At 28.9% G+C, this 23,475-nt stretch overlaps 1 protein-coding gene across 1 annotated transcript in view; it reads left to right on the top strand.

The window, feature by feature from the left end:
• The window catches only part of LOC111634696 (piezo-type mechanosensitive ion channel component 2-like), a 176,734-nt gene extending 154,372 nt beyond the window's left edge, over positions 1-22,362 (top strand). Inside the window, exons 29-39 of the mRNA XM_023379534.1 lie at positions 4,503-4,660; positions 6,469-6,539; positions 12,659-12,727; positions 14,578-14,839; positions 14,925-15,098; positions 15,170-15,262; positions 18,929-19,052; positions 21,699-21,738; positions 21,820-21,967; positions 22,048-22,092; positions 22,177-22,362. Coding sequence (XP_023235302.1) covers positions 4,503-4,660; positions 6,469-6,539; positions 12,659-12,727; positions 14,578-14,839; positions 14,925-15,098; positions 15,170-15,262; positions 18,929-19,052; positions 21,699-21,738; positions 21,820-21,967; positions 22,048-22,092; positions 22,177-22,347 — 1,355 coding nt within the window. The 3' untranslated portion in view covers positions 22,348-22,362. The remainder of the gene's footprint in view (positions 1-4,502; positions 4,661-6,468; positions 6,540-12,658; positions 12,728-14,577; positions 14,840-14,924; positions 15,099-15,169; positions 15,263-18,928; positions 19,053-21,698; positions 21,739-21,819; positions 21,968-22,047; positions 22,093-22,176) is intronic.
• Positions 22,363-23,475: the final 1,113 nt, after the last annotated feature.

Raw genomic sequence — 23,475 nt, 5'->3', positions numbered from 1 at the left:
AGTGTCATTAGATTCATCAAAGCATCATGTACTCAACAGGTATTTAATATGATTCAAGCAATGATTAAGGTTGGTTGCCCCTGATGTTGAACTTATGATCTGTTGGAAACCATTTACCATTGCTGATGCAATTGTCTTCAACAAAGGGGCAATGAATGAATTAAAACTATAAATAGTGTGAGGTTCCAGACATGAGTCAAAATAAAAATTAATTATAAGATTAATTAGGAAGAGAAAACTTTTGTTGTTGAATCAGAACAAAGATCGTGCAAGTTATGTAAGATAGAGACAAGAAGAAAGCTGTAGATATCAAGACAAACGTGATGCTAAGATGAACAACATGATAGATCTTAGTAGAATGTTGACCCAGAAAGATGGAACTTTGACAGAATGTTGTATACAAGCAGTCTAAGTTAGAAAATTGGAAAAAGGGGAAAGGTTGACGGTCAAAGGACATTGTGTTAGATCGTTGAAATTCTAAAGTGTCAGAGAAAAGACAATAATGAAGTAAAACATGAGCACAGGTTTCACAGTTTCATCAACATCTCCAGGTAAGAGTCGATGGATGGTTTCAAATAGACTCTCCAAAGCGGACTTTTCTCGCTAGCCAAACAGGTCTCAGTTTTCCACATGGAGACAAGGGAGCAACCAATCGGGAAGCGGGAAAATGATTGTCATCACTCATTTGGATAACAACCAAGTCTCTACAAACTGCCAACTCAAATCTTCCCCATCACCAGATAAACACCCATCATTGCTGCTCCAGAGCCCATCATCCGCCGTCCACCTTTAACCACCAAAGGACTCCTCTTATCTACTGATCATCGCTTTCAAACAAAACCTCAGATACAAACTTTTTGTATATTGTAAGTTCTCTTGAATTGCAATAAACGGTTGTATGTTAGTACTGTCTCCTCCACCACCACCCACATGTGGACAGACTCTAGATCATCATTGATGCAGGATTAACCATTTTCCCCCGAAAGTCAGCAAACTCACAATAGTAACAGCATGCTGGAAGAATTTGAGGATTGATGATTTCTAAGACTTCCCTGAATTGACACAAAAGTAAGAGAGATAATTCAAACAACAAGACAAATTGGTGATGAAGGATTTTTCAATATGATAGAGGAAAAAGTGTTTACAAATGAGAAGTTAGAAGCCCTCATCAAATTGTCTCAAAGAAAGAAGACAATGATGAAGAAGACACTGAACCAGAACCAGCAGTGTGGACATTTGAAAAATTTGGTGAAGTGTTTCAAATGACCTAGGATTTGAAGAAAAAGATGATAGAATATGATTTTATGGTGGAATTCAACATTAAAATTAATAACAGAAAATATTAAATTTAATAACAGAAGCTTTAGAATTTGTTTTATAAGCACAATGTAGCATAATAACGATCACTTGGCATGATTCATTTCTTTATTTCAATTTTCGTTAATACGCGTTTAAATAAAGAAATGAATTGTGCCAAGTGATCGTTATTACACTACATTGCGCTTATAAAACAAATAAAAAATATGACATGGTTTCAAAATATGGAAGGAGAAGCTTTAGAACTTCTTTATAATTTGTTTCGTGAAATGAAAAGACAGATGCAATCACTTTCCATCACAATATTTTATCATAAGGCTAAAAAAGTACAGTATTTGCTATTGACAACCCCTCAGCCATCATCATCATTATCATCTGCTCACATCATCAGCCATTGACATCTTTGTGTATTCTGCCTTCTCCAGCATCTTCAGACATTATTTAAGAAATTGAATAGTTTTAAACAATAATAGCTAGAGCTAATCTATCACCTCAGTTGATTTCTTTACTGTAGTAATGAGATCATTCCAATAACAAACAAAATATGCAAATTGGTTTTTAATAATAAAAAAAATACTTTTAATGTATTTTTAATAATTACTTTTTATTATAGGTTTAAGTGTAGATATATTAAAACAATGCAAAGTACATAATATGTAATATAGTATCTGTTTTTATTTTCCCTTGATTGAATATCTTGTTACATGTATGCATGAATATGGGTTTTATTGATAGTTGACTATTATATGCAGTTTCAGCTATCTGTGATAGGCTTTGAAATGTATCATTCATGGATATGGCAGTCTCACTGTTCTAAGCATTATCATTCATATTCATGTTTGTTTTGTGATGAAATACTTTCTTATAAGTAGGAAATATATAAATATAAACACAAACATATGCACAAGTGTACACACATTTGTACTCACTTACTCAATCACTTATTTTCATTCTTCTACATTTAAATTGTTAAAAATAAACTATAAAATGTATGAAATTTGCATTTCTATTATAAACATTTCAATATAAAAGACTTTTGATGGATTTATAATTATTGTTTATAGATAAATAAGTTTATTTAGATTGTCAAAGTCTAAAAAGATGTAAAACATGGATTTATTTTTAATAAGAGAATATAGATTTTTTTGAGGCAATTTTATTCGTTTCAAAAATTATTCTGTTGTATTTTCATCCATTTTCCTAGTATTAATAGAAAATATAGTTAAGTCATATCTTAAGCATTTAGAATCTTTAGCCATTATATTTTATGTTTAGGATAAAAGAAAACTCCATATAAGAAGAAATTAGTTCAATTTTAACTAAAATATTTCACATTTAAAAGTCACTAAATTAACTTCTCACAATGAATATCTTGTTTAAAGAGGTTTAGATTTTATAGTGTTTTTTTAATTTGTATGTTTTGGGACATACTAATTTCAATAACATTGATTTATTGATAGAATTATCTGTGATTGTAATATGCAGAATCTACTGTATTACTATTCTCCTAAAATTATAATAATTTTGAAATTGTTCTCAGATACATATTTTAATTTCTTTAGATATAAGCTTGAGATTGATCTGTTTCTGGTCTTTCTACAGATCTTCATTGTAATGAATTAAGCTAAAATATATGAGATATTAATGATTTTTATATGCATTAAAGCAAGAAAGTAAGTCTCTTTCTCTTTGACTTTAAACAGATGACTTAATAGCTAATTTGGAGAATGTTTGCAAACTTAAACTATGGAAATAGGATTTGTAATATTAAAATTAATATTAAAGTAAATATTTTAAAATTTGTTAAGGAATTTTTTTAAGATTAAAAATGATTTTTAAATTTAAGTTTTGGATATCAGTGTCTTACAGATTTGATAAAACAGTTTGTCAGATGTGTTTCAAAAAATTGTCTTTTTGAAAAACATTTTTTTTAAAATACATATAAAAAATAATTTGATGTATCATACATTATTTTCTAATAGTAAAGTTAATTATAAGTATTTTTAGTAATAACATAAGGAAATGGAATTAATTTATTTTCTGATATGTTTTTATTGTAAGTCTTTTTATATTTATATCAGATAGATGAAATATTTATATAATATCTGTCATGAGTATCATAAAAATAATAGTTTTTTTTTACAGTTTTTCTATTAGCCAAGAATGAATAAACATAGCTGTATATTTTAACTGAAATGTATTTAAAATTAATATTATTTTAATTATGTTAATCCTGCTTAATTCATTTATTAGACAAAAAGTCAAAATGTTAAATATCATTATTTCTTATGCAAAAATTCTAACTTATTGTGAGCTGGATTCAAACATACCTGAAAATTACTCAACGTTCATATACAATTAAGAAATATAAAAGATTAGGATAGTTTTATAATAAAACACAAGTAAATATAATAAACAATCATGTTAACTAATTAGCTTGCTAAAGAAAACTGAAGTAAGAAAATGAATGCTTTAGGCTAGACAAGTTAATTGATGAGCTTTGGAAAAAGAAAAACTCATATGTAAAAGGAAAATATTGCTAAAACATTTTCAATTTTTTTTTGTCAGAAATTTTTTCCAGACTTCTTTGAGCCATTTTCAATACAAATGTTCAAGTTACTTTCTTGTACATTAAATTATTTAATATTACATAACATAAACACTCGTATTTTAAGATGCTTATTGGTCATGAGAATATTAATTCTTATGCTTTCTCTTATTGACAAGGCAGCAATTAATTTAAATTTTTCTCTCAGCACTAGATAGATGTAAAAATTTGATTACTAGAAACCAATTCAAAATGCAACAGTGATGCAATCAATATTCATTAGAATTTATTTTTTTATCTAAACTTAAATCTGAACATTTATGTAATTTAAAGATATGAATATATTGGGTTCAAAAAAGTGAAAAAATCATTATTTAAACATTTGTAAATTAAGGAATGAGTGCAGTTATCATTAATTTTAATTTCATTTTTGATATCAAAATGTTTTTAAGCAAGAAGTGATGCTGCTGATAATATCTAAAAAATTCATATTTGATTAAACTAATTATATAATGAGTAATTGAAAATAATTATATTGTTTGTGAGGTTATTGCTATCTCTAAATTACTTCAACATTTATTTGATCATAAACTTTAATAAATTTATATATTTTATGCTTATTTACATGGAATTGCAGAAGATTTTGAATCAAAGCTGAAACGATGGTTGGAATTTTTAGGAGCATTTATAGAAAGTGTTTTTATAAGTGCAACAGCAAAATTAAATTCCATTTCCAAAGATTATCGTTTTGTGGCTAGACAGCTATCGTTTGAAAAGAAAAAATTAAAAGAAAAGGTAATGAGTGTTTATAATTCAAGTTTAGTTAAGTTAATTTTGTATGTAAACATGTTGTAATTAACATCTTCAGTAGAATATAATTTAAAAAATTCAAAAATTTTATAAAAATGAATGGTTTTCATTATTTCTCTTCCTCCTTGTGGTCACTAAGTGTGTCTTTTTTCCCAGATCCATTGTAGGTTTAGCCAGACCCACAGTGCGGTTGGCCAAGTGGTGAAGGATGGAAACCCAACATATTCAGGACAGTTTATTCATGAAAAATTTCTAGGATTATTCCAGATTTGATTCCTGGTTCTCCAGTGTCAAGCTGATGCCTTTACCATCTTGGTCATCCAGTAACAAAATGAACATTTAAAAAATAATCATCAATATATAAATATTTTATTGATTTAGTATTCAGATATTTCATTCAATCTTGTCTTATTTTATAGTATATAGAAAATGAAAATATATTTTTTTTGTGTTTCTATAACAGATTTTGTTATATATGAAAACATGAAACCATCCAATGCTCTGTCCATATACACATTTGATAACAATGTTGAGGTTAAACTTGACTAGGAGAGGTTAATAAACACTTACATAACCAAAAATCCATTTTGTGAAACACAGCAGTGGAGAAAACAAATATACATCCCAATACAAACATGTGACATCTGACAGCCAATCAGGCATTTGTTTTATATTTAAAATTATTACATTCCATCATATGTTCTATTCTGTTATATGTTTCTGAATAAGTTCTTTAACTTGAGAATGATTGCTAAAAGCAATTGAAAACATTTGTTTTCTCCACCATTATATTCAGTATCCACCATATTATTCAGTATTTAGTACATTTATTACTTAGGAGAGGTTAATATGTTATATCTGACATAATAACCATATTAGAGATTTAGTTGCCTTGGAGATCTTTAAAGCATGCCAGTTAAATAACTGTATTAACCATAAAGATGAAAAACAAATCTTGTGTGCATCGCAGGCACACTTCAATCTGATCTTAACACCCTACTCCCACTCATTCACAACTTCACACTCCTGACTGGTTCAGTCACATTTATTAACTTTTGAAATTTATCAATTCAAATTTGAATTTTGCAGAATTTTTGTAATCTATTTGAATTTTAACAATATAAATCCAAATTCTGCAGACATTCCTTTTAATACATTCTATTATAGAACTTGTTTACTTGTTTCTTTAAACCTGAGGCAGTTGAAAACATTGTTACTGGAAGGACTTAAGATTTTTGTTGTGTATTTTGTGATACTAATGACATTAAACAATTGTTTTCAGTAGTCAACATTAATATCAAAAATTGAATATTTCTACAATGTCAATCACTATTACAATACTTTTTTAATATTAAATTGTGTTATAAAAAACATTATTTCCTTGTTGTCAATAAGTATATATCTTTTATATATTGAAAATAAATATTAGTTTTAAAATGCTGATGATGAAGAAAGAAAGTGTTATTTTAGATTTATTGCTATGCAGAAAAGATTTTTCAAGTTTTATAAAGATGTTCTTACTGCACACAAAGGAAAGCTGTTTAATGAATTCATAATTGCAATTTAAATTTGGTTTATAATCATCTTATCACATAACCCTCTTGCTTTCAAATTGTCTTTTAAACACAGATAATCCACAGGTTATCTGCTCAAAAATACAATACTTGTTAGTTTTTAGTGTTTTAACTGAGTTTTCCAATTAATTAGCATTATATGGATTTAATTTTGTTATAAATTTTTATATTATACTAAATTGATAAAATTTTGATACTCATAATTTGAACTTTTTACAGTTTCAGCAAGATTTTCAATTGGATGCTGAAAATCTTTCAAATAAAGATGCAGCACTTACTTCAGAACCAATGTAAGTTTTAATGTAATTTTAATAAATTCACTTTAAAACCTTCTTAAAGGATATTATCTCAACATTTAATGAAATTGCAGAAAAATGTTAATAATTTAAAATATAATGAACCATCTAAATGTATAAATATTTTTCCTAATCGAAAAGTTCATGAATTTGGTAACACTCAGATTTGTTGACAATACTATTACACAAATGTATGAATATTGTAGTGACTCCCATAGAGTGAGATCCTCAGGGCATATGAAGAAATTAATGTGAAAGGACCTAAGCATTGGCCAATAATGTGTACACTTAACCAAGAGAGTAAAAATTATTTATTACACAACACGAAGTCCAATGACATACAGTACATAATGTATAGTCATGAAACTATGAGTCATACCAATCTGATCAACCAAATAAGAATGATTTTAGTCTTACAAACTAATGGATCTCCACTTATAAACATCCTCTTTTTCTCAATACAATGCTTATACACGGTAGCCCTGCACGATCCCGCAATGACATATTGGTTCCCACAAAGATGACAATAACATATACATATAATATTGCTAAAATTGCCTTAGTACATTCAAGTTAGTTAGCTTGTCTTCAGAGGCAGCAAAGTTTAAAAATTTGAACATTTACATAAAATTCTAATAGTTAAAAAATTGTAAACTTTAAAGAACTTGCAATACTTGAAAAATTAAACATTAAGATGCAGACCTACATTCTATGATAAAACTCAAAACTCATCTACAAATATACAAAAGATTAAAACATATTAAAGAGCAAAGCAATCAAACAGATAAACCTCAAAATAACATTAACAATAGGTTCCTATATAGTTGTCATGAGCAACCTGCAAGGTTTTAATTTGTAACTCTCAGGACTTTGGTAATATAATTTTATTTTTCTGCTTTCTGTTTCATGCCATTATACAATTCTAATTACATTGATATTTATGACAGAGAACATTCAAACTAATCTTCACCAGTGAAAAGATGAGAATGAAGTATATATTACTAGTTTGCATATCATTAGCATATAGTATCAGTACTAACTATTCCAATACTGGAAGTTATGGAGTATGTTTTTATTCAGAAGATTTAAAGCCTACAATTCCATAAGAAAAAGAATCTAGCAATGAGTTGCATAACTTTCCTGGCTGTTATGAGATTTTATTTAGATAACCTTTATATTATTAATTATAATGAATAAATTACATATGGCACCATCTGTTAGGACAGGGGTTCCCAATTTGTGTTCTACAAAACTCTAAAGTTCTGCCAATAAAAATTTGGGGTTCCATCGAGTCTAGTGATGTATGAATGTACTAATGCAGATTTGGGATATGAGATGTAATTGTTCCAGTTGTGTGATGATACAAGGACTCAATCTGAGACTATACTTGTGCTAAAGTTATTTATAGTTTTATAAACAATGTGGACCAATTTATCAGTAACAGAATAAACTGAAATCATGATAATAATGTGTGACAAGGAAAGCTAGAGAATTATTTAAAAAATCATAACCTTTTAAAGGATTCAACAAAAACTACAAGCCAACCAATGCCGTATGTCATCAGGCTAGATGTTGGCTATAATACTAATAAATTATGAAACAATTTGGTACTAGAGGTAGACATTAGGTGCCATCTCTTAATAAATTTAATAATTATAATTTTTAATTAAATAACTTAAACTACTGGAAGAGGAGTATCGGACCAGAGGTCCAGGTAGCATAATTGGCAATGCATCTGCACAGTAAGCAGGATTGATATTAAGCATCTGCATCAGTAAGCAGAATTTAGACTATTGAAAGAAAAGAATCGGCCCAGGACGATTCTTTTCTTCCAATAGTCTAAATTATTTAAATTATGTGATTAAAAATTATAATTATTAAATTTATTAAGAGATGGCACCTAACATCTCCCTCTAGTACCAAATTGTTTCATAATTTATTAGTATTATAAGTATTATAGCAATATCTAGCTTGATGACATACAGAATTGGTTGGCTTGTAGTTTATAATGGATCTAACATATAAATAAAAGTACAATTCTCAAATCTATATGTATATATTAACAGCAAAATGTTCTGTCACCACTGCACACAAATAACTTAAATTTAAAAATAAATTTGATTCACAATTTCAAAAATTTCAAAACAACTTTTAAATGGTTTTTAAAAACATTGTTTTAATTTTCAATTGATTTGATTTCAATTTTAATTAATTAATTTTGATTATATTTAATGTAGTTTCACTTTCGGTTTTGGTATAAAATGGCTATCTAGTATGCTTTAATTAATTGATATCTGTAAGCTTCCAACATTTTCTATTAAGGTGAAATGGGTTCCTTGATAAAAATAAGTTGGAAACCTCTGTGTTAGGAGATTTTATAATAATTTATAATATATACAATTTTTGTAATAAAATGTCAAAAAGCTTAATTTTGAGAATAGAGACAAATTTTATAAAAAATTGTAAATGCTAATTATGAGTAAAATCTTAAATCCACCCCCTCTCAAGATATGACACTCTTATGTGAGAATCTGGACTTCAACATAGCAACATAAACAATTTAATGTCATAACATCAACTTTGTCAACTATCTGTCAGCTTTCACACCTGAGAGTATATCTCCTTTTAAGTTCTAGGCATCAATAAAGATGCTTTCATGTGACCTTCTGACCTGCTGTCCCAATTTCATCATTTTAATATAATACCAAACAGGCAGTCAGGCAGTCATTGCCAGTCCCTCTAGGATTAAAGATATCAAAATTTTCTTGTGTCAGTGCCAATTGTACTCTATCAGATTTTCATATTATCCTCAACTGTGCCTAGAAGAACTTTGCCGGATTGATCCAGACCTGTCTTGAATGATCCAAATCCAGACAACCTCAAGATTCTATACCTCTGAGTCCTCATATTTCATGAGGACTAATTAACTCCAAATTAAGAATCATCACTATCAACACAGATATTTCCTGACTTGTGAACAATTGTAAACTCTCTCTCTCTCATGACTGCTAGATAGATAGGCTAAGTCAATATAACATAATGTATATTGTATCATGTACTCCTTTTCATTGAAATTAAATGGTTATTTAGTTGTTAACTTTAGTGTCTGAGCACTTTACTTCCATTGGGCTGTGTCTCAGTCTCCATCCAGAACCCAACTGCTTATGCTTGTGGCTGCTTGCATAACCATCTATTAACCAAAACCAAACTCGCCGTCACGGCTTCTATGTCACACGAGACACAGTGGTGGTAGTTCTGTTCTGACAAAACATCAAAGAGGTGCTGACCCTCTGGTCACACTTATTTTATTTCTTCCCACTTCTTCAATCTTTAGCCACCAAAATTTAATACCATCAATGCCCTTATACACAAGTTATCATGCCAAATTTTATATCTTCATTATTAGCCCATTTCGAGATATTAAATGAAATACAACACACGTGCACATATCTATGAAATTTTTTTGATTTTTGGGTTCAAGATATCTCAAAACATTGTGAATTGCAATAAACTCAGACAGTCAAATTTGACACAATTCCGATACTTTCTCTTATTATGTATATATAAAAGCCCATCAAAAGCCTATGAATTCATCTGTGAATTACATTCAGAAAAGTTTGCTCATCACTGCTATATAGCTTCCTCTGTGCATCTTGTAGTCCTTTTGTATAAATATTTCTATGCTTTAGATGCCATTTTCAATTTTCATGAATTAGGAAGAGTTTGTTACCTTGATATTAACTATGTGCTTGTGTTAACCTTTAAAAATCCAAAGCCTCTCCATGTTAGCTATGTTTTCTTTTCTTCTAATTTCTTACAGTATACAGATTCCCTTCCACTCTATAATACTTCCCCTTTAGTCTTCATTCTGTTAATGTAATTTTACTTCATTTTTTTACATCCTATTTGTGTTCTTTAAGTCTAATGCCCAGTGATCTTCAGGTTGCACCTAAGTAAGGTTTTGTTTTTATCCTTATCCTTTAATAGGGATTTCATACACTCTGGCTCAGGCATATTCAGAGAGGGGCTTATGGTTGCTGAAGTAACCCCCCTTCATACTAAAATAATTAGCTTTGTTACTTTTAAATAAATATAACATGACTTTATGACTAAATATAATCACATGACTTCAATTAGGTAAGATTAGCTAACTAAAGTAATTCTAAGGTAATTGAGTAACATTCCCTGAAAAACAAGAGATGTATTTTGATTTTTCTTGAATCTGACTTGAGCAGCATTAATATTCTCAAAATTCTGGATATGCTACTGCTTTGGCTTTTTCTTCTTGTTTTTCATTCTCTCTATCATTTCCTAGACAGTCAAATAGGTTAAATTTTTCTTAATGGCAATATATATTTTTTTTTTTAATCTCTTAAGTAACGTTTTCTTAATGTCCCAGTTCTATTATGTATAACAGAGACAACAGAGGGAAAGTATGGCAATTAGTCAAAAACTCACCCCCCCAAGGTTTTTACATGTTTAGACTCAAAACCTTGAAATGCTGAGAAATGCAAAAAAATTTGAGGTGTTTTTCCTGGTTGTATGGATGTTAGTGTGTGTGTGTGTATATGTGGAAGGAGCATGATTTTGTTCACCCTCTTTGAAACTTAATAACTCCTGTGCTTTCTGTTGAAAATTTCTGAAGTTTTGCAGAGAGGTTTGTGTATTAGGGGGATTGATGCTATTAAATTTTGGTGGTTAAAGGTCAAAGAGGCAGGGAGATAAAGGGAATCATGTGTCATATCTCAAATAGGGTCGGACTTAATGACAATTTTAATTATTATTAGCATTTACAATTTTTTTTATAAAACCCCTCCCTACCTTCAAAATTAAGCTTTTTGGCATTTTATAATAATTAAAAATATAAAAATTTTTTTAAAAATAAAATATCATAACATATGCCACCTTGAAAATTTTAAATGTTGCCAGGAAAATTAAGCGACTAGTTTCTGGATTTTTTTATTTTCGGTTTCAAATATTTACTTTTTATATACAGTGGGTGATCAGTTAACAAACATAATTCATTCTAAGACTTTGTTTGCTATCCAAATTGTTTGTTAATCAATTATCGAATTAGCATAGGTTTTTATTGGAATTTGATTAATTTATTCTGGAAACTCCAAAAAATAAAAAAAAAATATATACTTTCTTACTATATTTATTTATATAAAATAATAAAAATACATATATACACAGTCTTGCATTTGTATTAGTCGTATTTTTCCTGTTTGTAGGGGTTATAGCATTGTAATTGTAGAGATCCCCAAGTCTATTAACCTCAACCTGGTTTGGATGCCATTCTAAGACTGCTGTTCTGACATCCTCCCACTTCTTCGAAAGATCTTTAATAGCAGATATCGGCATTAATCCTCTTTTTCACAAGAAAACATATCTCACCAAGTTTCTTGGTGTTCTTCATTCAAGAGTTCTCGGTGTTCTTCTGTCATCAGATCCATTTCAGGTTCCATTATAAGCTCTTCAATGTTTTTTATTTCTCAGATGTGCTTTTTGTTACTCCTTTAGCTGCTTGAGTCTTCTTGATTATACAATATCTTTCTTAGATAAGATTGAACTGCAGCCTACTGTATACCTGTTCAAGCCATACTTCCCAGCAACATCAGACATCTTCTTCCCACTCTCTACCTTTGCTATTATACTCTCACCTTTTTGAAAATAAAAACCGACGCAAAACTTAACTAGTGCACGCCTGACAGTCTCGCAAATACAAAAGAATTATTTCTGTCAGAAAAATAAAAGACTGGAATTACAAGGGAACGTTTCAAAATTCGGAGGAATACTATCTGATCAGTATGTACCAGGTTGAATGTCGATGTCAACATCTCCCATGCTCTGAAAAGTTTCGAATTGTTGCCTGAAGACAAGGGAAGACCAATCAATATTCATTATTTTACGTTGCTTCTTGTGTTTGTTCTGTGAGGTGTTTGTTGTCCAAACATTAAAATCTTTCACGAAAGTGTTCTTTATCTGATTTGTTCATAGTCGAAACTGTTCGTTAACCAATCACCCACTGTATTCTTATATGTATATATATATATATATATTTTTTGTTTAATTTTAATTAAAATGTATTCTTTAAACAAATGCTATTTCAGATCAAAGGAGAATAACAAATTGGAAATAAAAATCAAACTTCAAAAGGGAAGTCAAGATTTAGCTCAAAGGTATAAATATAAATTATTGTAATGCTGTAGAATATAAACCATGGATTGTAAATTAAAATAAGCATATTTAACTTTAAATCTTTAGTGCATAAATCATTTTTAAAGTTCAAATAAGTATTTTCTAAGAAATGAAATGAATATACATTAAAACAAATTAAAAAGAACTGATTGAGGAAAGGATGTTGATGAATTGAATGTAAAATAAAAATTAAAAGAAATGAAATTGAGGTAAATTAAAATTTGTACAGTTAAAAAATAAAGTTTTAATGATATGTCAGATAAATTCTTCAGTCTTGTCATTTATATCAGAGATGGTAAACCTGTACCAAAGGTATACTTAGGTTTACCATACCTGATATAAGCTATTAAATAAATTTGATAGAACCCACAACTTACAGTGTAAATAAATATGTAAATTTTAACGATTTATTCAAAATAAGTAAAATAAGCTGTTGTTAATTGAATGATAATTATTAACCAAATTTTATCTTGTTGTTGTTTTATATTAAATTATTAAATAACTAATATAATTTATTACAGAGAAATATGTTTTCATTTGTTGTAAATATTATTGTTAAATGCATTATTATAATAATAATAAATCTAGAAAACCCAGAATTATTGTTTTTGATATTTATTGGTACTTGGGGCCACTTGAGTCCATGTTTATCTTGGCAAATATTCTCTGGTCTTTTCTATTAACAATAGTAGTACTCTCTGGTCTCATCTTTTCCATGACTTTGTCTGAAGTCCCTCCTGACTAAGTCTTGCCTCTTGCCATCTAAGGTGAAGTATGCTAGATTGTCTTCTTCCTAAGGGGAAGTAGTCTTAAATCTTCTGTATCTTTATTTTGTTTAGAGCCAAATATTCTTCTTAGAACTGTACTTTTGAAAAATTGTAGTGTTTTCTGATTGTTTTGATAAGGCCCATCCAGAGCCGGCCCTACCATTGTGCGAACGGAGCAGCCGCTCCAGGCGCTAAGTCCTAGGGGGTGCCTCAGTGGTAAAGAAAATTAAAGGGTATAAATTAGGGGCAACCAAGGGGGGCGCCATAATAGGATCTCGCTCCATCCTGAAATTCGCCTTGGGCCGGCACTGGGCCCATCTCTCACACCCATATATAATTGTAGGAACGATTATTGATTTAGTGTCTTATAAAATTTTATATCTTAAGATGCTATTCAGATAGTTGAAGCTTGAGACACTTTCAAAAATGTTGTCACTTATTTTCAGATGTGTTATAGTAATGATTTTATTTTTGTTCAGAATCATATATTTTGTCTTAGTAATAATTTTCAAGATTTCTAGGGTTTTAATAGAATTTATCTTTAATATTTTCAGCTTTATCTTTAGTTTATATATGTAGATTAATTAAGTAGATAGGAATTTGGTAAAGTTTTGTATTTTCAGGGAGTTTTTACCAGTCCAGCATACTTTTTCAAGGGTTCTTAATATCCATCTTGCATTTTTGGAGATCATACCTAAGGTATTTTGGAAAGCCCCAATTCTGTAAAGACTTCTAATGTTTTATGTTTCAAATGTAAAGTCTTTAATCTGTTTCCAAGATCAATTGTCCATAAGAGCAGTTCGAAAATTTTATTGCCTAGATTTGGTTGTTTTTTTGGTATATGAATTATCATTGTCTGTTACATAGTTTGAATGGTAAATTTTCAAAATTTTTCATGGACTTAACCCTATGAATAACTTTCTATTATTAATATTATTATTATTATTATTAATCAAATTTTTTGTAAATTATTATTATTATTAATAATAATAATTTACAAAAAATTTGATTTTTTAATTATTACTATTATTATTATTATAAAAAACTTATTTTAAATTTTGTAGTGTTGAGCTATTAGATGCCTGTGATGCTTTGGACAAAGAGTTTGAGAAAAGTCATTCTACATATGTGCGATTCTTTGTGGCATGTTATTATGCTGCTGTTTCACGTTCAGAAATACTGTGTTATGTAATTATTGTAATTAATCAAATGTCTTCAGCAAGTATCTTATCATTGCCTTTACCTTTAATGGCATTTTTATGGGGAACATTATCTGTTCCAAGGCCTACCAAAACATTTTGGATTACTATTATAACTTATACAGAGGTGTGTAAATTATATCTGTTAGAATTTCTTTAAACCAAAAACTAATTTATATATATTTATTTAAAATTATTTTTATTTCTTTTAGGCCCTTGTAGTGGTAAAGTATTTGTTTCAGTTTAATTTCTTCCCATGGAATTTCCTAACTGTTTCTGGTCCATTCTGGGCACCTCGTATTCTTGGAATAGAAAAAAATGAATTTTATGCTGTATTTGATTTACTACTACTTCTAGTAGTATTTTTCCACAGATTTATGTTAAAAGTAAGACTGATAAAAAATTTTATTATATCAATTAAAATATGTTATGATAATTAAATTCAATTAATTTTTAGAGTTTAGGATTGTGGAAAGATAGTGATAGAAGCTCTACAGATGAAGATGATGATGAAACCCCAGAAAAAACAATAGAAAGTGAAGACACATTGGTAAAAAAAACTTTTCAAAGATATTTTGTATTAAAGATTTAAGTTAAAACATTGAGTAAAATATGTGATAAAGCAAAATCCTTTCTTTTCTCATAATACAATAATTAAAATTAAACACCAGAACACTTGCTGAGCTTACTGCAATTTATGGAAGGAGTGATGGAGGAATTATGTAGATATAAAAACACAAAAACAGTGTATAAAAGAGCACCAAACATATACAGACAGCTAAGGAATGATAAAGATGAAGTAAAAATGCAAGATAAGCCCGGGGTCTATAAAATTCCTTTTGAGAATCGGCAATTGAGAGTGACAAAAGATTATATTGGGGTCACTAGAAGAAGCTTGGCAATATGTTTAAAAGAGCACAAATATGACGTGAATAAAGGAAATAATAACACAGTTTTGGCAGTTATGGCACAAACAGAGGGAGCAAACGTGAAATGGGATGAAGCAAGAATAGTTCAGACTGTCCATTCTCCGACGATTGCACTGGGTATGGAAAAGATAGAAATATATAAGGGTAATGTGAACAATAGTTGCCTAAATGCAAAAGACGCAAATGCTCTCCCAACAGCCTGGAAATATGTAATAGAAAAAGAAATGGGAGTTAAAAACCCATAAAAAGATATGACAGTTATGCTTTAACTAGTTTAATGTATTTTCAATATAGTATTTTATTTTTACATTTTTACATTTGTTTGGTTATATAATATATTAGTAATTTGTTGTTTATTTAATATTTAATGGTTTAATGTAATAATTTTTTAAAAAATGTTCGAAAACTATAAATTTCTCGCGTATTTGAAAGCTTTATGTTCGTTTGTGGAACAATAGTTTCCTGAGGATGGCCTATAAGAATAGGCTGAAAGCATTTGAATATTAAATTGCAGTAAACTCAGCAAGTGTTCTTGTGTTTAATTTTAGTTGTAGTTACAATAATTAAATTTTTCTTGCCAGAAAATCCAGATTTTATTTTATCACATATATCGTTTAGTAAGAAAAATAAGATATTTAAATCAAGTAAAGTATTTTTTCTATTAATTTAGTTGAAAAAGATTCTTCACTTAGAAAAAAATCTGTCTAAACTGACCTTGTAGTTTTATACTAAATTGGTAAAAGTTCTTGGTTTGGTTGACTTTCCTATTACAAAAAAGAGCAGTTTTTTACTCCCAGCAATGTTTGTATAAAGGGCCTTAGTGATTCTCTATTCATTTTGAAACCAATAGTAAATGTTTCTTATGGTGGTACTATTAGTATTTTTTGACATAAGCAGCTTAAATTTTAAACCTTTTTCATTCACACTGCCGCAGTAGACTTGTTTCTTCCATATAACATCTAAATATTTTTAGGAAAATTCACTTAAAGCATTTGCTGATAATTTCTTGCCAAAATTCATTATCTAGGTGTTTTTAGCCCTAGATGATGAATTTTGTAACACTTTTTCCATCATGAAAGCTATCCCTCACTAACTAAGAAGTCTCTGCTGTTGACTCTTATGTAAGTGCACTTTCTTTTTCCTTCAAAATAGATCTACTAAGAAGTGTTCCTCTTTGTACTTTTGCATTAACCATATCTGTAACACGTCATCAGTGACTTCATTCTTGGCTTCTACATAATGTACTTATCTGAGAACACTTTTTCAGATTCTATTTGTATACTGAAGTCTTGAAGTCTAGTATACAGTCGACCCCCCCCTATAACACGGTAGATACGTTCCGTTCTTTATGAATCAATTTTGTACGAGTCCTTGCCAATCACAGCCCGACACGTGTGAAGTTTACGGACTACGGCTGTTTGAAATGTTTTCTTCCATAAAATTAATCGATTCTAGACTAATTTGACTCAACATTTCCAAAATATGTATAATTTTTTTGGGAATAATCCGTATAAACTATGCTATAAATAAAAAATTGTAGGATTACTTACTGAGTGTGCACCGTTCGACGTCAGCATTGCTCAAGCTTGTTTTCGTCACGGAGCAGCGCACCAAACAGCGGGCAATTTCTGATAAGTTATTTTTCTGCGAAAACTTCGTTGAACTTTGGAGACATCATTAATATAAATAATTTTTATGGTTGTTGAATAAGAAATGTTTCTTTCACAAGAAATGTATAAAATTAGACTAGTGCTGTATTAGACTTACGGTACCTAATTTACATACTGTACAGATGATAGTAAACAACTTACTCGCCTAAACTCTTCGTAGCATGGCGCTGGACGGCGGAAAGTATATATATAATTATAATAAAGTTACAATAAATTAAGTTAATATATAATTATATATACAGTACCTAATTTATATATAATTATATGTACAGTACCTAATTTATATATAATACTGTACAGGCGATAGTAAACTCAATTTACCCGCCTAAATTCTCCGTAGCGTGGCGCTGGACGGCGGAAAGTAGTTCGGCTGCCTGATGATGTTTTACCGAATTATAGGAGTTTTTTTTACCAGGTTTGTACGGATACCGTCGCAATTTTTTCGCCATCTTATAGGAATCGTAATTATAGGAACTCGTGTTATAGGGGGGTCTACTGTACTTTTGCTTTCTCCACCAATCATTCACCATACTTTTTCCAACACCATGTTTGTTACATATCAGTTTACAGATTTTCCATTATCAATACATTCCAGTGTTTTCAATTTTGATAAATCACCAAATGATCACCTAAATATCAGGCTATAATAAGGCTAATTAAATGATTGGTATAAAGTAATTTGACACTAGAGGTAGACATTAGGCGCCATCTCTTAAGTAAATTAATAATTACAATTAAATATAAATAAATCAATAAATAAATAAATTTAGAATCTTCTGGAATAAAAGAAAGAAAACTGGCAAGCGCACCACATGGCAAGCGGAGGTTCTGGGTTCAAGCCCTGTCCCAGGCCAGTTCTTTTATTCCAGAAGGTTCTAAATTTATTTAATAATTTATTTATTTAATTATAATTATCAATTTACTTAAGAGATGGCGCCTAACGTCTACCTCTAGTTTCAAATTACTTTATACCAATCATTTAATTACCCTTATTATAGCTCAATATTTAGGCAATCATTTGGTGATTTATTGTATACTACTCGGGCTTTGAAATGTTTTTTCAATTTTGTTTCAACAATAATTAATTATGTTCCCTTTTCACTTGTTCAAGGCTAACATTTTTCAAATTAATAAAATTTGAAAAACAAAACTTAATAACAAAAATATGTAAACACATATTGTGACACACACACACACCCCTTGCTGACTTTTTCAGCAGACCATTGTACAAGTTACAAACATTTTTGACTTTTTTGTGAAGGTATGTATATCACAATAGCTACTTTGGTTCCAGTATCAATAACTCATTTAGTAAACAGAGTTGCTGTGATCCAAATGGCACAGATAGCAAAGACTAACTGAAATGAAAATTTATAGGAATTACAGTGCACTGTACTCATTCCCTAAGTAGACAATGAAAGTTTGATTTGAAGAGAAAATTTCAACAAAAATTTGAGTAGTTAAAGTGAGACCAGATAGGAGGGAGTGTACTATATATAAAATTGAATATTTTTAATAAAAATGTATTAATTATCTTACTGATAAATTTGTTACTTTTGTTGTTAAGTTTGTTTTTTATTTTCATACATATAAATACATGATTTCGTAAATTTATAGGTGGTAGCTTTAGAAGATAAATTAGAAAAACTGGATGATTCTGAAATAAAACCTTTAGTTGATGAAAGAGAGATAGATGTTTCACTAAAGAAAAATGATTCCATAGAAGAGAGAAAGGATATAGGTAAGAAATATTTTAATTTTATGAATTTAAATTATAGTTGTATTTACTTTTTTTGTTGTATTAATTAAGATGATGTACAATAATATGATATATACAACAAAACTTCAATATAGTGCAATCCTAAATAGTACCATTTTCTTAAAGTGTCAATGAATACTTTTGAATGGATCTTTCCCATAAATATTAAGTAGACAATGTTACATACTGTGAAATATTAAATGTACAGTTTTTGCAATTAGTATCACTGTTATCATCAAATCATGACTTACAAACTCTCAAACTCAAATTTGAATGTTAACTTTCTTATTATATTGTAGTAATAAGTGTAAAATGAGAGTTACAAAGATACATTATTAAATAATAATACAGTAGAGCATCGTTTATCCGAAAGCCAGTTATCCGAAACGTCGGTTATCCGAAAGCATTCCAGTCAGCAAATTTAAATTTTCGCTAGTGCTGTGGCGCTGCAATCTTTGGCTACGTCTTGGGCTAATCCAATATTATTTTTTGTTTGTGTACGTGTTTTAGCTGGCAGCACTATCACTTTTGTGTGGTGTTTTTCTGAGGACTGTGTGTCATGCTGAATCGAACGTTTTTAATACTATATTAACTTCTAAAGTATAATTTTTTTTGTTTTTATATTTTTTAATATATTTATTTTGTTTGTAAAAAATAAAAAAATAACTTTTAACGATACAATAGCCACGATTATTATTTTAAAAAGTTTATGTTAGGCTTAACATCGACGAAAATTTAACACGAAGCGACACGCAATGGAAAAATATTTCAACATGGGATAGGTTAATATATTTTTTCGTACATAATTGGTTATCCGAAAAATAAGTTATTCGAACAACCTCAGTCCCCAATTGATTCGGATAAACGACGCTCTACTGTATCTTTATTTCACATAAAGTATAACAGTTCTTTGGAATACCAGCTCTTCTCAGTCCCAGTATACAAGTTGAGAGAATGAGCAGTTATTAACACTACTCTCATGACACCAATAATTATCAAATGTTTCTACAACAAATATAAAACGAACTATAACTAAACGCTTACAGCTAACAACTAACTAAATCTAAGGAAGGACGAAATCAGTAGACGGAAAAGGACAATAGAAGTAAGGATTGGTGAAAGTAGGTATTCAATTGTTGATGGGTGATTTTAGGAGTGATAAAAATTCCAAATCATTTCCTTTCTTGGGGGTGATGGATAAATTCTGGTTTTCATCAAATTCACTTCGATGGTAGTTGGGAGTCTCTATAATTTCTCTTTACTGAATTTGCCTTGATTCTTGCTTAGGCCTCCTTCCATCTCTATTCACTGCCAAAAATGAACTAGAGAGCATTTTTTTTACGTCCAATCTGTTTGACATCCCAGCAAAGAATGAACATTGTTCCCTCAACTTAGCCCTCAGGGCTTCCTTCATCTCTTTTGTTCAAAAGATTAGTCACCACCATCCAAGAAGAAAGTGTTGAGAAAGAATTTTCTGGAAGGGACAAACAATAGAAGAAGGAAAATAGAGGGGAAACTATACAAAAATTAAAGTAAAACCTATATAAAATATGGCATACAGCCACAATATATAGTTCTTATTGTTTTAAACTATTTAGTTTAGTGCAACACTTGATTTAATGTTAGTTTTAGAAATGAAAAAATGGTAGAGCCAAATCAAAGTTTGAATGCATTATATGTGTGTAAGATAGTAAATTTTATTGTATAAAACTCATACTCAAATAAGTATATATTTTTTGTAAACTTGAAAACTAAATGCAATAGTGAGTTACAGACTCAGCATCAATAAAATCCAGCACAAATTTTAATAAATAACAAATGTTTTATACTACATTTAGCAGTCATCATCAGGTTCTTAAGCATTCAAATGGAACCACAATTCAAATGCAATAATTTTAAAAAATTAAAATAGAAATCTGGTTGTCTTTTCATCGTTGGTGCTTTTCATGAAGTAAAAATTATTTACAAGATTTCAAAGTTTGATTTCCATACTAACAGTAAAGTGTCATTGTCTTATGGAGGTGTTTTTTCTATTGGCCTTATAGATTTCTAGTTTTTGTAAAGTTTTGAGATGTGTTTTTTCTCTAATATGATGTATAATATGGGTTATCAAAATGCACCTGTACCAAGTTGTCCAAAGTGAAAGCAGATAAGGTTGTGTCAGTCTGCCTTTTGTATGGATAATTCTTTATGTAATTCAAAATGTATATTCAAAGACCAACTGGTTGCTTAATAAATAGCATTATATATAGTTATATACTGGATATGGTATGCTTGTTTTGCTGTGTTAGGAATAAGAAATATAGGGATACCAGCTATCAGAAGCATAATAAGAAAATTAAAACTTTGATTTTTTATTAAATTAATTTTCACAGCATGAAAATTAAAATATCATACTGCTTGTTTAATGAAAAAAGATAGGTGAAATTATATATAATATATGTAATATGCTATATACCTTGGACTTTAGAAGATATGAAGATGGTAGTGATATATTGTAGTCACAGAACTTTAAAAACACTGAAAATAAGCACACTTTGGATGCCACTAAGTTAATAAAAATTTTAATCACATTAAACGATTTATTCTTTATTATAAATATTAAATATAATGTTTTTTTTTACATAGCGTGTGATGGTAGTACCAAAAAAACAAGCTTTTTTGATGGGTAAGTTATTTTATTTTAACATTAATGAAGAATGTTGTTGATAACTTTAAATTTGCATTTCTTATTTTTTTCTTACCTTAGGATGCTTCGTTATTTTGATCCATTTAAACAATTTTTTAATAATCTGTTATTTCCTTCATGTCGAGTAACAGTTGATGTGTATGCTTATATGTTTTTTTGTGATTTCATAAACTTTTTTATCGTCGTTTTTGGATATTGGGCATTTGGAGTAAGTAGTTTGATCTTAAATATTAAATTAAAATATTAATTTTTATATTGTATTATTTACTTCAATTATTTTTATTTCAGGCTGGAATTAATAAAGGAGTAACTTCTTATTTTGAAGAAAATAATGTAAGATGATGATGATGAATTGAAGAATAAAATAATTGATGTAGTTCAAAAATATTAATTTTTTAACAAATTATTTTTTAACAGGTTCCAGTTTCATTTCTAATAATGCTGTTAGCACAATTTGGTTTAATTGTCGTAGACAGAGCATTATATCTTAGGAAGCATATTTTAGGAAAATTGATCTTCCAAATTTTTCTAGTTTTTCTTGTTCATTTCTGGATGTTCTTTATATTACCTGCTGTCACAGATAAGTAAGTAGGAACTTTTTAGTCTTTTCAATTTAATGAGTCATATTTTCATTTGGTATAAAACTAATATACATGTCTTCTATTTCACTTTTAATAATATACTTTACTTCATACAGCTTAAATTTAATAGCAAAATTTACTATAAGTATTTTGCCAAATATCAGCTGAATTGTTTTATTGTAGTTTCATTGAATTTTTCTTTTATTTCTAATATCTATTTAATAAATTTTTCTAAGAATTTAAAAATTCTTAGAAAAACTAATTTAAATGTTATAACATTAATGTTATAATTTAAATGTTATAACATTAAATTAATTAGAAAACTTTGAATCTGTGATAAAGATTTATTGTAGCTGGATGGATAAAATCCAGCTACAATAAATATACAATTTTTTATGCTTAAACAATACTTACTGTTATTGAATATAACAAGAATTGTTTAAGCATAAAAAATAGTTTGTGTAAAATATATTTAATTTACTTAAGTAATCACAACTAATGGTATACAAGATTAAAACAAATTTATTAAACATTTTTGGAAACTTTTACACATCCATATTGTCCATTTTGCAAGAACAACAAATGAAAAAATGTAAGAACAAGTTTTAAATATAGTAACTAACTGTTTGAGAAACTGAATTATTTACTTTAATCACAGATTTACTAGTAATAAAAATTGCAATAACTCTCTTACTCTGTACCAATCTATTATCTATTATTTATCTTTAATCTGTCTGTTATCAGGTAATTATGATTAATTTTACAAGTTTATAACACAAAATGTTAATTAAAAAATTGTTACAATGAATTTTCATATATAATATTAATTACAGTCGACCCCCCCCATAACAAGGTAGATACGTTCCGGTTTTTATGAATCCATTTTCTATGAGTCCAGCCAATTACAGTTTACGGACTATGGCTGTTTGAAAGGTTTCTTCCGTAAAATTGATCGATTCTAGACTAATTCGACTCAACATTTCCAAAATACGTATAATTTTTTGGGAATAATCCATATAACTATGCTATAAACAAAAATTGTAGGATTACTTACCGAGTGTGCACCATTCGACATCGCCATTGCTTAAGCTTGTTTTTATCGTGGAGCTTGTCATCGAATGACGCTTGTGTGCTT

This window comes from Centruroides sculpturatus, unplaced genomic scaffold (genome assembly GCF_000671375.1).
Source record: "Centruroides sculpturatus isolate CEXI.00-Female unplaced genomic scaffold, Cexi_2.0 scaffold617, whole genome shotgun sequence".
NCBI classification, from domain to species: Eukaryota; Metazoa; Arthropoda; class Arachnida; order Scorpiones; family Buthidae; genus Centruroides; species Centruroides sculpturatus.
Note: the sequence above shows the minus strand (reverse complement) of the source record. Positions and strands in the feature narration are given on the sequence as shown.